Raw genomic sequence first — 14,174 nt, 5'->3', positions numbered from 1 at the left:
AAAGGAAAACAAAATCACATCTCTCCCCACGTTTCAATGCAGTTCCTTCTTCCCATTTCCCCCCTCTCCTTTAAAACCCAAGAAAGAACAGTGTGAAGAAACCCACATTTTCCACCCAGTTTCCCCCTTTATGTCCCAGTGATATCCCCCCAACCTGTGCTCAAGCCTGGGGATATTTGCTGGAGGTCCTCTAGCCCTCAGAGGTGGCAGAACCGGGCAGCATTTTGGCAGCTGTTCCCTTGGCCTCTCCTTTATCTCCAGCATTGTGTTCACATCTGCTTCCCCCTCTGCCTCTTTCCCTGCTGCTGGGAGTCTGCTTTTAAATCACTGCTCAGCACAGCAGCTGCCAGGCACAGGTTCCATGCCCTGTTTGGATGGGGGATCCAAAAGCTGTTTGCAAACCTCCCTCTGCCTTTTTTCTTCTCTAATTTTCTTAATTTTTTTTTTTTTTTTTAATCCTCCTGAACCTGCTGGTGCTGCCACACTGCTTTCCCCTCCTCCGTTTTGGCTGCAGAGCTCTCTTGGCTCTGGAAGTATGTTCAGACACCTGGTTGCTGGCAGCATGGGGTTTGGCAGCAGCTGGCAGCGTGCAGCTCTCCGATAGGGAACGGGAGGAGAGCAGGGATCATGGATGGGGTCAGAGCTACCCACTGTGGCTATCAGGGAAGTGCTGGTGGCCACTTGCATTGCTCCAGGCTTTTTGGTGGCTTTCTACCATGAACATTCATCTGGCTTTGCCTGCAGCTTTGGCCAAGGCCATTTTTCTTTTTGCAGAGGATTTGTAGGGTGAAATAACACAGATTTGTGCAGCATCATTCCGGAGCTGGGAGTGCATTTAGGACAGGGCATTGCCATCTGTGGTCCCGTCCTCAGCAGAATCCTGCTCCTGAGGGGGCAATTTTGGCAGAGCAAGGCAGCAAACCCTAGGGAGCAGCGCCAGGCACGTGGAAGGCTGGATGCCTCACTGCCACCTTGCCCACGCAGTGGCTCCAGGCTAAATTCCCATTCCAGATTGCATTTCTCTGTGCTACCAAAAAAGGAGAGAGCTATATCCTTCCGGCAGCCAGTCATGTACAAAATTCCCTGAAAAAACTTGGCTGATTCCTCCCCAACCTCCTTTCACTCAAGGTCTGTGCAGGATTGCAGGCCAGGATCCCCATGGATGCCACCTTCATGGCAAAGACTCCACCAAACAGACAAAAATCCCTTGGGAAGAGCCCTTTGCTTCATCCTTTGACTCCCCAAGCCTCTGCAACAGGTTTTTGCTTCTGGACTCGCCTCCAGAGAGACTGGCCAGAAAAAACAATTCTAAAGGCCAAAAAGAAGAGCCAGATTAAAGTATCAACTCTGAATTTATGCTCAGGACTTAAGGTTTAATAATGCAACAGAAAATCAATATTTAATAAAGCAAATGATGGAGAAAAACAGTGAATGGGAGATGAGCTGCTGCTCGTGTTTTCAAACATGTAACCCCTAGAGGAGCAGGGTTGGCAGGATGGATGTGGCACCAGATTGCCACAAAGAGCTGGCACACAGGACGCCCCAGGTCCCAGTGATTCCAGCTCCAGTGTCAAGGGGAGCTCACAGGTCTTTTACTAAAGGACAAACAAGGAATTACTGCAGTGGTCAGAATCCAAACACTCATGGAGAGAGATCAAATGCTGAGGCACGAGGGGCGCCGAGCAGCTGCTGCACTGAGCAGGCCCAGACTGGGCTGGGCTGGAAGAACGTGGGCAGGCAGCAGCACCCCCAAATTCAGGTGCCAAAGAGCTGTCTGGGGATGGAGATCTGAAAAGCTGGGAGGGAGCACAAGGGCTCAAAGCAGAGGGAAAATTCCTGCCTGCTGAGCAGGAGAGGAGGTGGGAGGAGTTCAGGTGGGCAAGTGGGCAATTGGGGCACTAAGCATGGCTGGCAGGTGGGGTGGCACAGCAAATGTGCATCCCTGAGCACAGCAAGCTCACATCCTGGGCATGGCAGGAGTGTATCCCTGGGAATGGCACACCCCTGGGCACAAACCATACATCCCTGGGCAAAGCAAACCTGCATCTCTGAGCATGGCAGGAGTGTATCTCTGGGCATGACAACTGCATCCCTGGGCACAGCAAGCACACATCCCTGGGGATAGCAAGAGTCCATCCCTGACCGTGGCAAACCTGCATCCCTGGGCACAACAAACCTGCATCTCTTGGCAAAATGTGCATGTCCCTGAGCACAGCAAGAGCTCATACCCAGGCAAAACAATCATGAACCACCAGACACAGAAAATGTGCATCCCTGGGCATGAGAAACATAAATCCCTGGGCACCTCCCTCAGCCAAAAGCACACATCCCTGGGCATGGCAAGTGCATCCAGGAGCGCTGGGTCGGGCAGATGAGGGAAGCTCTGCTGTGCTCGGGACAGATCAGCAGCTCTGCCTCCCTCCCCTGGAGGCTGGAGAAAACTGCAGCGAGCCCCTGCATGGCACAGAGGTGTCACCTGCACCTTGTCCCCCCCACCGCCTTTCCAGCCCTGATACAATGCTGCCAGCTGGGAAAGGAAGAATTTTGCCCATACCCATGCCAGCGATGGCAGGTGCTTCTTGGGGTACATGGCTTAGGGTGCACAAAGATCTGAGCCCCACCTCACAAAGTCTGGGGACTGGATAAATCCTCTAGGCAGAGGAGACTCTCACTTGCACAGGAATCAGTGCCCTTGGATGAAACCCCTCCTCTGGCACACTGCATGTGCCGGGTTGTCTGCCTGGCCCTGCAGCACGGCAGTAATTTGTAGCTTGTGCTGGGATCCTTCACATTGAAAGATGACATATAAATATAAAACGTTATCACTCCATAACAGCCACATGCTATAAAACGCCAGGCAGAAGGATCTGGAACTAGATGGAGGCAGTGCTTTAAATCCTTCCCTGCAGAGTTACTGCCGCTAAAACAACAGACCTGCTCCAAAGAGCTCCAGCAACGGAGGGAGAAGAGGACAGACCCCGATAAAAACACCACAATTGAGGAATTAGATGAATAAGTGATGGGATTACAGCATGACCTCCCCATGTTGACAGCCCCGGGGTAGCAGTAGCACCGGCGCACCGGTGACGGTGACGTCTCCTCCCATTCATCCCCTGCTGTGATTTTCGGCGGATGCTCCGTGTTCCTGTAGTAACAACAAAGCGGCGGTACCAGTGTTGCACTACAGCGGGCTGACTCCGCTCCCGCGGCTACGATAACAATGCTGTTACTGTAGTAACATTACAGAGCCGAGGTCTCACTGTTCTACCCTTAATTTTATTGTCGTAAGATTAAATTGCAATAATGTTATTGAGCTGCCATTAGTGTTGCCATGGCAACAATAACATTAAGGTAGCGTTATCGCATTACAGTGGTCCAACCGTTCCACCACAAATATTTTAATGTAGTAAAACAAAAGAGATTACTGCAGTAACATTAAACTGCAGTGACCTCATTAAACCCCCACTGGCTTTATCACAGCACTCCTCTGGAAACCGCACGTGGCGGTGGGAGATGCCCTACGCACATCCTGGGTGCTGCTGGGCCACCCCTTTGGCTGGTAAATCCATGGGGAAGAAAGGGGATGTGCTGCACCTCTGGAGAGCCACACACAGCTCCAGCCCTGCCTGCCTGGAGAGCTGCCGGCACCGCGTGCCGCTGGCCTCTCGGATTCACCGGCTCCACAGAAGGATTAGTGGAGTCACTCTTGAATGGCTCTGGGTGAGGCGGGTGACCTCTTCCTGAAAGCCTTTGGAGAGGTTGGGTGAGCGGGGCTGCTGGGAGCTCGCGTGCTCAGAAAGGCTCAAAGAGGAGCAGCCTCTTGTTTTCTAGAAGAGGGGTGATGAGAGCGTGACCTCCGCAGCTCTGAGGGAGTAGCAGAGAGAGTTCCACCGAGCTCTCCTCGCCGCCACAAAAGTGCACACAGCAGAGCCAGGGAGGATGGAAATAGTGGAGCCACGGGGATGTCAGAGGTGGGAATGCCCCCAGCACTGAGGCACAGGACATCTGGAGGGGACCACAGAAGAACTCTGTCAGTGCTGCTCGAGGGAACCCAGTGACAAACAGGACTACAGCATTAGCGCTTCACTGGGGACACAAACAGGAATTAGCCACAGCCTGGGTGTGAGAAAGAAAAACAGGAAGGAAATGGAACTGGTTTGTGTGTCCTGTGAATCACTGGATCTTCCTTCTCCTCTGCTGCAGTCTCCTGACAACTATTTCTCCTTGGGAACAGGATACATCCTCCCATGACTCTGGCGGTGCCTGGCCCACTTCACTGCTGGGGAGCCAGGCAAGCCTGGAGGGGAAAGGTTTGAAATTGAAAAAGTTTGCAAGGAAGACGTTTTCTAAAATGAGGGTGGTGGGGTCCTAGTTAAGGTTGGCCAAAGAAGCTGCAGCTGCCCCGTCCACGGAAGTGTCCAAGGCCAGGTTGGACAGGGCTTGGAGCAGCCTGGCCTAGTGGAAGGTGTCCCTGCTCATGACAGGGAATGGAACTGGGGGATCTTTAAAGTCCCTTTCTACCCAAACCACTCTGGGATTCTATTACTTATCTTCATCTCAGACTCTCTATTACCAAGTTTCCCTCCTTCTAACAATGTTAACTCACTCGAGCACTGTCCACCTGTCCATCTTTCCCTCTCTTTACACCAGCAGGTTCATCCACCAGCTCCAGGAAGGAGCAGCATGGTGGGACACACCCCCAGTGGGATGCAGTATGCCTGGCTCCCTCCAGCAGCAGCAGGGACATGAAACTGGGGCAGCCTGAAGTTGCAGCAAGGGCAGAATGTGAGCCCAGAGCAAACTCATCCACAGTACAGACTCTGGAGTCTCTTTTCCCTCCCTGCTCCCACCCCACGATATAATTGCTAATTAATAATAACGTTTAGCTCTCAGATAGCGCGTTCCATCTTCAAAGACCTCTGTCGACATTAATGAATTAATCCTCATCAACCCCCCTGTGAAGTAGGTGACAATTATTATCTCTGCCTCACAGATGTTAAACTGATTTGCAAAGAGGTCAAGTGACTTTGGGGAGGCTGGAGGATCCTGACCGGGTATGAGGCCACTCCACGGGGGAACATGGACAAGCACATCCCAGAGAAGCAAGGGCTGGGATCCGAGGGTGTGGAGGAGATTGAGAGATCCAGGGGCAGTAATGGATGTGGGACCTGCAGAGATGCTCCCCGAGGGCAGAGCAAAACGAGGATAAAGAGCCAAAAACTAGGCCAGCGTGTGGGAGACCTTCAGTCCTCCACAACAGCCCTGATACAAAAGGCAAGGATGCTTTGACAGAGGGATGGTGATTAGCAACAAAAGAGAGACGGAGAAGGAACACATCAGTCAAAGGAGCCGAGAGCACAGGCAAAGCGAGGGAGGATTTCCATTTCATGCCGCTGGTTTCCTCCCCTCCACTGCTATGGGGAGGCTCTCCCAGCTCCCCCATGCCTTTTAGGAGTTATTATCTAAACCTGCTTTTGCTTCTAGAAGGAATAGCTGCTCCCACGGGGGGGAAATGTGTGGACACATCACTAAATCCATGCCAGAAGCAGGGGGAGCATCTTGCCCAGTGTGAAACTCCAGCCCATGGCTTCAAACGTGACCAGTGTCTGCACATCCTCTGCCACTAAATCCCTTTTCTCTCCTTTATCCCAGAAATGGGGATGTGCAATGGTGGCATTGGTGGCACAAGCTCTGCCTCACAGGTACGGTGATGATGACTACAGGGACTGAGCCTTCCTCCCAGCAAAGGCACTTTGCAGGCACCCAGGCAGCAAAAGAGCAACAAAAAGTTCTCCTTGATGTCCCACGAGTGAAAGGGGCTTGTGGCATCAAAGGAAAATTAATTGGGCAGAGTTTGGTGGTTGAAACAAAGCCGGCTTGGGCACCACAGCCCCACCCATAGCGTTATCTCGCCAGCACAGACCTTGGCAGTGCTGCTCCCCACGTGGGGACAGGTGCCACCAGCACTGCCACCTCTGCCCCTGTCACCTGTGTCCACAGCCCCCGACTCTGCCGAGCAGGTAATTAACTCCCAGACAAAGGCGGGGATTTGAAGATTAACATGGGCTCCGAAAGGAGTGGGGAAAACTCATTTACACCAAACAAAAGGGGAGGGGTGATTAGTTTCTCCAGTGACAACAGCAAGAGCCAGATAGGGCCAGGGAAAGTGATAAAGAAGCAGGGAAAGCGCTAATATCCCCCGAGTTGCCTGCTTTTGCCTTTTTTTTTTTTTTATTATTATTCTTTCTTTCTTTTTAAGCACTAAAATTCCACCATTTTCTATCATGCAAATTCGTGTGCCTAAGTGAGATTAAACTCTGGCAGGCTCCGTGCCTCCTTCCCCAAGTCCATTTCCCGCACTGAGATAAGGCCAACTTCCCTTAATGCATCTTACAAGGCAGTGGGAGTGTTTTGCAGGCACGCATTGGAGACGGCCTATTATCAATACAAATAACAGCTTTGCAGATATCGTCCTTCTCCTCCTACCTCGCCTCTCTCCTTTAAACCCAGGAACCCGGAGAACGGCTTAAATAGCTGAAATGTCCTGCAGGGAGCAGGGAGAAAGGAGAGACTGTGCCTGAGATGCTGCTGCAAGAAGCAGGACTTGCTAAGGAATCCGGAGTGGGATACAGGAGAGAGAGGAAGGAAAAGCATCACTCCTCAGAGGTCAGTGGGACCTAAATCCTGTTTCTCACTCTGGGTTTCTGCCCCACTCCAAGTTCACAGCTTGCCTATTGCATGTGAGTCTTCCTTGGATTTTTTTTCTTTGGGATTTACTCCCAAAAACATCTCAGTCTCACCAAGGTCCAAGTCAGACTCCTGCAAACACAGGCAGTGCTGCATTTTGGTGCTTTGTCTGGCCTTATGGCAACTCCTCCTAAGAAGCAATGAGTACTGAAGGAGTGGGAGCACCTTCCAGACCCTGCAGACGGCAGGGATGCTCCCTGAGCTGCTCCTTTTAGCTCTGTCTGTAATCTGGGTGCATTTGCCCAGGAGAGATCCAGGTGCTAAGAACCTCCTTGTGCCTTTGGCAGCTCTGCTGTTGGCTGACATCAGCTTGGCACCACCAGCCTGACCCCATTTTGGGCAGTCCCCAGAATAGCAGGTCTGAACTTTGGTGCATTCGGTGCCAAGGGTCTGCTGTCTCATTCCTCAGCTCATTTGTCCCACATTAGCACAGAGGCACCGACCTGCTATTCCTGGATCAGCAGCAATCACCTTTTCCCTTTTGTACCAGGATTTCAAGACTGACAAGTGTTTCTGAAAGCCTGGCCAATGAGGAAAGATGGGAAAAACACAGCTTGGATGGTTTCGGAAAGAAGGCGGCTAAGGGGCACCAGGATAACAACCTTCCCAAAAGCAAAAGGTTATTACAGAGGACACTGATCAATTGTTCCCCACATCCACTGGGAATAGGCTGAGAAAAACTCCACTTCATTTGCAACAAAGAAGGTTTAAGTTAGATATTAGCTATACATTTTCTAATTAAAAAGGTAGCAAAGCAGGAGAATAGATTGTCTGGGGAGACTGAAGAACCTGCTTTGTTAAAGATTTTCAAGAATAGCTTTCACATGTGCTTGGCAGCGAGGTCTCTGCCTGGTTGCAGGGGGACGGGATAAATTAGCTCTTGAGGTGCCTTTTCCCCACCTATTTTAGGATCTTGGCCATCCAATAGAGCCAACCTAGAAATAAATGTGCAGCTCACCCCTTGCTGCAGTATGAGCATCCTCACACAGTTCCGGGTGTTTCTACCCCATTCTCTCCTTGGGAAATATTCCTGACCCTCCTACCCTGAAGGTACACCCTTCTCCCACCCCATCCCTCTCCTGCTTTTTGCTCTCCCCTCTCCCAAAGCTCTGCTTCCCTCCAGCAGCCCTTGGCCAAACCCACAGATGCCCTCCATCCATCCATCCATGGCTGTTTCCCAGAGATATCCCCTAACCCTGGGGAGGAGGAGGGATGCAGGCATGGGCTCAGAGTGTCTGGTTTGGCTGATATGCACCCGTCCTGCTCGCCTGGGGAGCAGCAGGCTGCTGCAGTTCGGGCTGGAAGGGGGAGAGCTCCTTGTCCCCGGGCAGCCCATCCCTTTGGAGAGCACAGCCTGCCCCAGGCCATGATTTAATTGCATCCTGAGAGGCTGGAGTGCTCCTGCCTCCAAAGCCATGCCCCCAGGCCCTTTACTGGTGCAGCAAGGGGAAACTCAGGATCTGCCTAGAGCAACCTGCACACCTTCCTCTTCTTGGCTAAACCTGCTAAAAAGGAGACACCCCCTTTCCCACCTCCTTGAATCACCTCTCCTTTCCTATCAAGCTGCAGGAAGGGGCAAAATGTCCCAGGGCTGTGTGCTGAACTTGGCACATCCCTGAAATCTGGTGCTGAGCGACCCTGCTTTCCTAGGAGGGGGAATAAGCACCACTTCCCACAAGCTGAATGTTGTTTTGGACAGGATTATTCCAGAATACATATTTATAGGTCCCATTTTGCAAGGCAGGAGAGTTAATCCTGGCACCACAGCCCAATTTTCATCGAGGTCATTAAGGCAGGTTTCCCTTTAATTGGACATGATAATTCACTTTCATGTCCTGCTCTGAGAAAGGGCTGGGTGAGCCAAAGAACAGCTTTTCAAATTAGGGGGCTTGCTCTCCTGAGCTGGAATTTCTGCTGGCAGCACGAGGCTCTCCAGCACATTACAGGACTGAGCCCATCACTGAATCATCCCATACTTAACTGCTGCAAGGAGTTAAGCTCTGACCTTTTCCTGCAGTACCCAAATATCTCTTGCTAATGATACTGCAAGACACGGGAGGGATGGGCCTGGATGTCTGGTGATACAGGAAATTCAGGTCAGGAAATGGGAATCAGAAGAGAACAGATAGAAATTGTCCTGCATCACCCCAGCATCTGATAGCGACTTCAGAACTTGCTGGTGATCGACTTTGGCTTAAGAAATTCAGGCAGGTAATAAGAGATTGCAAGATAAACAGCCAGAACAGGGGTTGGCAATGCATCCGCTTCCCCTCTGCGCTTAATGGAGATGGAGAAAGTCCGGCTCTGGTTAGTCAGCTTGATTGCTTGAAGAGGTAAAGGAAAATGAAAAGGGAGAGAAGAAGAAAAATAAAGGCCCTGAGTCTGGGTTTTTTCCCCACTTCTATTCATTAGGCTGTCAATAGTGCTCAGGCCTGGAATATCGACGGTGGATTAGCTCAACCCGACTCTGTGTACAAGACCAATGCCTTTTTAACCCAGCTTGTTTCCAAATCAATACACCCATCAGCATTCGAAAATTAGCCCCAGACGAGATTCCAATACTCAAGCTGGTGTGTCATGTTAAGAGGGCTCCCAGCCAAATCACAGAAGAAGCAGCATGAAAAAAACACGGTTGCTAGCAAGGGATTAGAAATTTTCCATTAATCTTCCCCCAGGCTAAGAGCTCATCAGGCTCCGTGTGTCCCTCCAAGAGGCTCCTCCTTGTCCAGCTCTTGCCCAGCCACATGGGCACAGGATTGATTTTCCATGAATGTCCATCTACTTGACCATCACATGTGGCCACACCTGTCTGTCCCTTCTCAAGAAGTCATGTGTGCTCACACACTTCTGAAAAGAAAATGTAGGCACCCACTTAGCCACCAAAAGCGCTCCAGCACCCTGTGCTGGTCTTTCTCCTCCTCTTCCTCCTCCAAAAATATGGAATTTCAATACGCAAACACATATTGTTGCTAGGCATACACACACTCCCACAAAGCACACAAATCTGCCAGCTCTCTCTTTTCCCCCACCACAAGTTTTACTTCAAGCACTGCCTCCAGCTTGAAAAACAAAAAAAACATCAAAAAAGGACAACAACAAACAGCACCACGGGTTTGCCAGGGACTGTGTTGGGAGGCAGAGCTGCCTGTATCAGAGCCCTGGGATTATGTCAGCAAAGCTGGGTAAAACCAAGCCTGACAGAGTTCAAGAAGCATTTGGAGGACACCTTCAGACACATGGTGTGACTCTTGGGGATAGTGCTGTGCAGGGCCAGGAGCTGGACTCCACAATCCTTGTGGATCCTTGTGGGTCCAGAAAACTCAGCAAGTTCTCTGATTCTGTGAACGTCATTACCCAGCTTGGGACAATCCAAGCTTGTGGATCAGCTACTTCTGCACCAAGCTGTGTACAATGTTCAATATAGGAGCAATGAGAAAAGGAAGCAAAATCCCAAGCCCAAACCCTCTACAAACTCTCTTCTTACCTTGCACGATGAGATGGACACGCGATGTCTTGGGGTGATTGTCTGTCTGCACGGAGCAGGTGTAGGGGCCCTCATCGTACACATCCACATCCTGGATCTGGATGCTGTACTGGGTTTTGGTGTTGGCCAGGAGCACCACCCGAGGGTCCAAGCACCACTTGTCATTGCCGGCATAGAGGATGCTGCTGCGGTTCAGCCAGGCCACCCGGGTCACCCGGTTGTCCACGGAGCACCTGGGGAGAGGCAGAGAGGTGACCCATCAGTGCGCTGCTCTTCCTCCTGGCACTATTTTTAGCTTTGCTGTCAGCAGCACTTTCCGAGACCAAGTGCTTTCAGTGTCCAAAGAGGACAAGGTCAGCGTTTTCCCCGTGGTGCTCAGGGCACCAATGTCCATCTCAACCGGCAGCTCCAGAGATTTGACCAACAGCTTCACAGAGTTTTCACATGCAGGGAGGTCAGAACCACCCAGTACCACCCTTTCACTCCTCCACTCCGATTTATTCTTTTGCAAACTCCCAGACAAACAGATCTGAGCCCAAACCTCCATCCCAAGTCCACACTATTTTTTGGAGGTGCAGGTTGTTACTCCCTACCCAAATCCATCACCTGTCGTTCTCTCTGCGGACCTTCACATCCCTGCAGCCACGCAAAGAGATGCAAAATGGTGCTGGGAAAGCTTGTGCTGCGTCACGAAGGAGCGAGGAAAATTTATCTTTGGAGAAAGCCAGCTCTGACACACACCTCTAAAGAGAAACCTTGAGCATCCAACCATTTGTCCCCTCTGTCAACTTTTCCTTCTGTACCCATCACCCGCACCGCTGCACCTCCCTCACTTGTGCACCTCACCTGAGCTGAGCTTTTTACTTATCCAGGGATGTTTTGGAGGTAGAAATCCTCTATATTCAGCCTCAATAAGCACCTGACTTTCCCCTTGAGACAACACAGTGCAAACCTAGAAATTATTTTGATCCTGAAGGAGATTATTTTCCTGTCAACATTACCTGAGATCAATTTAGCTCCTCCCAAAGGTTTCTGCCAGCCCTGTAACCCCCCACCCCCATGTTCCCAAGCCAGGTTTGAATCCTCCTATTTCCACAAGAAAAGCACCAAGACCTTCTCTAAACAGCAGAAACCTGCAGCCCCCACAGCCAGCTAAACCCCTGCTTCTGTCTGAGAAATTTTGGGATTACGGAGCCGTCAGGATTTAGCCACGCTTTGCTGGATGCTCCAGAGCATAATGTCCCTGCATAAAACCACTCAGCCTAAGATCCACTGTTTATATTCTTCCCCAAACTACTTCATTATTTGTGCAGTAGCTGGGATGCAAATTAACTTCAGAGGCACTGAGAGGGAGCCTGGCAGCTTCTGGGACATCTCACTCAGGGTGATTTCAAGGAATGTAAGAGATTTAATGGTCTCCATGTGCCAGACTGCACTGACAGGGGAGGTAATGGCAAGGATGGGTGTATCTGTGGCACATGGACTTGTCCTGGGCACTTTGGGAAGTCTGTCCTTCCTCTGGGTGAGATGTCTCCTTGCTGGGGGTCCCTATAGCCCCCTTTGGGTGGGGAGTCACATTTTCTCTAAGGTAACAAGTGATAGGACAAGAGGAAATAGCCTCAAGTTGCACCAGGGAAGGTTTAGATTGAATATTAGAGAATATTTATTCATTAAAAGGGTGGTCAAGCCCTGCCACTGGCTGCCCAGGGCAGTGCTGGAGTCGCTGGAGGGATCTAAAAGCCACATAGATGCAGCACTTGGGGACGTGGGTTAGTGCAGGACCCGGCAGTACAGGGGAATGGTTGGACTGGTCTCAGAGACTTTTCCAACCTTAATGACCCTGTGATGGAAGACTTCTCTTCCTGTGTCCATTCCTGAAGCCAGGGAAGACACAGGGAACAAGTTGTCTCATTTCATTCAGCCTCTTTCTGGAAGCTCTTTGGCCCCAGCGATTACAGGAGAAGCCAAAATAACCCACCCAGCCTCAACACACAAATTTTGGGCTTTGGGGGTGACAGAGGAGATGTGTTATCTGCAGCACAGGACACCCCTGATGTGCCAGTACCCAACTCCTGCTCCATCCTCCCTTCCTGGTGTGAAAAACAGCCAATAAATTAAACAATTTTACTACTGTTCCATAATGATATTACGATAATAATAAATTAAATGTGAGCAGATTTTTATGATCTACATTAAAAAAAGCAATAGATTCAGTCTGGGCTGAACACCAAGAACTTGGCTCTTGCTCTCAGCTGCATTACAACTTGAGTAAAAGGCCTGAGAGTTTAGTTGCACAAGTTGAATTAAACTGGAGATTTCTTCCCAGAGGATGGGTTTAGTCTATTGAACTCCAAATCTCAGCTCTGCTGCTAGCTCAGACCTATGGGGCACGAATAAAATGAAGTGGTTTTTTGGTGTTTGGCTCTGGTACCATGAAATAGGCTCCTGTGGTGGTGGTTCTGCACAAACACAGGGGTGTCCAGGGCTGGGTGATGAGAAACCAGACATGACTTGAATTTCTCAACCAGTCCTCTCTGCAGACATTACCTTGAGGAACTGTAAGCAGGCTGAACTAAAAATATATATTTCCTCTCTCCTTCTCCACGCCAGTTTTCTTTATGAAATGCATCAGCTTGGAGATCCTTGGATAATAATGGAGCCAGACAGTGTGCAGTCCAAGCATTCCCTCTATCATATGGGCATTTAAGTGCTTTTGAAAAGCAACGGGGCTCAGGTAACGCATGAGGCAACAGTGAAATAAGTGCTTTCGCCCTTCACAGCACCCGGGCACAATCTCTCCTTATCATCCAGACACGCTTCCCTGTCCCTGGGATCGGCAAGCTTCAAGCTGTTCCTTTATATTCTTCCCTGCCTCTTAAAGCTCCTGAGCCAACATATATATATATATATGTATAATAAAGCACAGGGAAAGAGCTTTGACCTCTGGATGCACTGGGCTATTTAGGGATTGCCAGTTGTGCTCCTTCCTGAGCTGCTTCCAAGCACTCTGCTCCTCCTGCTCCTCCTCCTCCTTGCACAAGCACAGCTCGGGGTCCCCGTGGCCGAGGTCCATCACAGCGACCCGATGCTCTTCCAGCCCCTCCATCTGCTCCTTCTTCCCTCGTCCAGCAGCTCCTCTCTCCAGCAGCCCGGTGCAGGGATGGGGAGCCTCCTCTCCCACACACAGGCAGCCTGGCTTTGGCCAGGAAGCCACGCTCCAGGCACAGATGGAGAGTAAAGCCACCGCCAAGCCCACAGCCTCCCCTCTGCCCACCCTGCTCCTGGCAAAGTGCAAAGACCTGGGATGTCTCCTCCACCTCGCTGGAAGCTCTCAGTTTCCTTCTCACCCCATGATGTGCCAGGGAAGGAGGGGAGGGGGAGGTCCTTTGGGGTGCCGGAAAGCAGTGCTTGCCTCCAAAAAGATGATCTAAAAACAATTAAGCACAGATGAGGTAATTTTCTCTCTCAAGATCCTTAATCCTTGTTCCACTCCTGCTCACACAGCAAGGACTTCTCCTCCAGGAAGATGAAATACTGCTGTGTGCCAGCTCAAGGTGGAGATGCTGCTGCTCTGGATACTGCTGCCTCTCTCTGCTGTTTCTTTCCCAATAAACCCAGAGTCCCAGAGCTCGGGGTTTCTCCTCTGGGAGGGGGGAACACTGCCTAACTCACCACTGCTACATCCTGGGGCAGGAAGGGATGGTTTATAGGGAGATGCAGCTCCTCATGCTGCACCAGACCCTCTGCTCCCTGTGGCCTCTGAGGGCATCTCAAAATGAGCACAATTTTGGGCATTTTCGACAGTTACACACACTGAGCAAAGGTGAGAACTGTGAATCTCTTCCTTCCCACCTGTCCCAACCCACCTGCTCATCCCTTGTCCTGCACTCCCCAGTTAATGACATGTGGTGGGTGCAAAGGAATATAGGCTGGTGCTGCCCCT

The 14,174-nt window shown here is 50.9% G+C and overlaps 1 protein-coding gene across 12 annotated transcripts in view; it reads right to left on the bottom strand.

Moving 5' to 3' along the window:
• The window catches only part of LOC110468166 (protein CEPU-1), a 360,951-nt gene that overhangs the window by 39,322 nt on the left and 307,455 nt on the right, over positions 1-14,174 (bottom strand). For all 12 annotated transcript variants that reach the window (XM_021525799.4, XM_085560176.1, XM_077787990.2 and 9 more), the window contains one exon: positions 10,232-10,464. In XM_021525799.4, the coding sequence (XP_021381474.1) occupies positions 10,232-10,464 (233 nt within the window). The remainder of the gene's footprint in view (positions 1-10,231; positions 10,465-14,174) is intronic.

Source organism: Lonchura striata, chromosome 24, assembly GCF_050655825.1.
Source record: "Lonchura striata isolate lonStrDom1 chromosome 24, ASM5065582v1, whole genome shotgun sequence".
NCBI classification, from domain to species: domain Eukaryota; kingdom Metazoa; phylum Chordata; class Aves; order Passeriformes; family Estrildidae; genus Lonchura; species Lonchura striata.
This window is presented reverse-complemented; position numbering and strand designations above follow the sequence as displayed.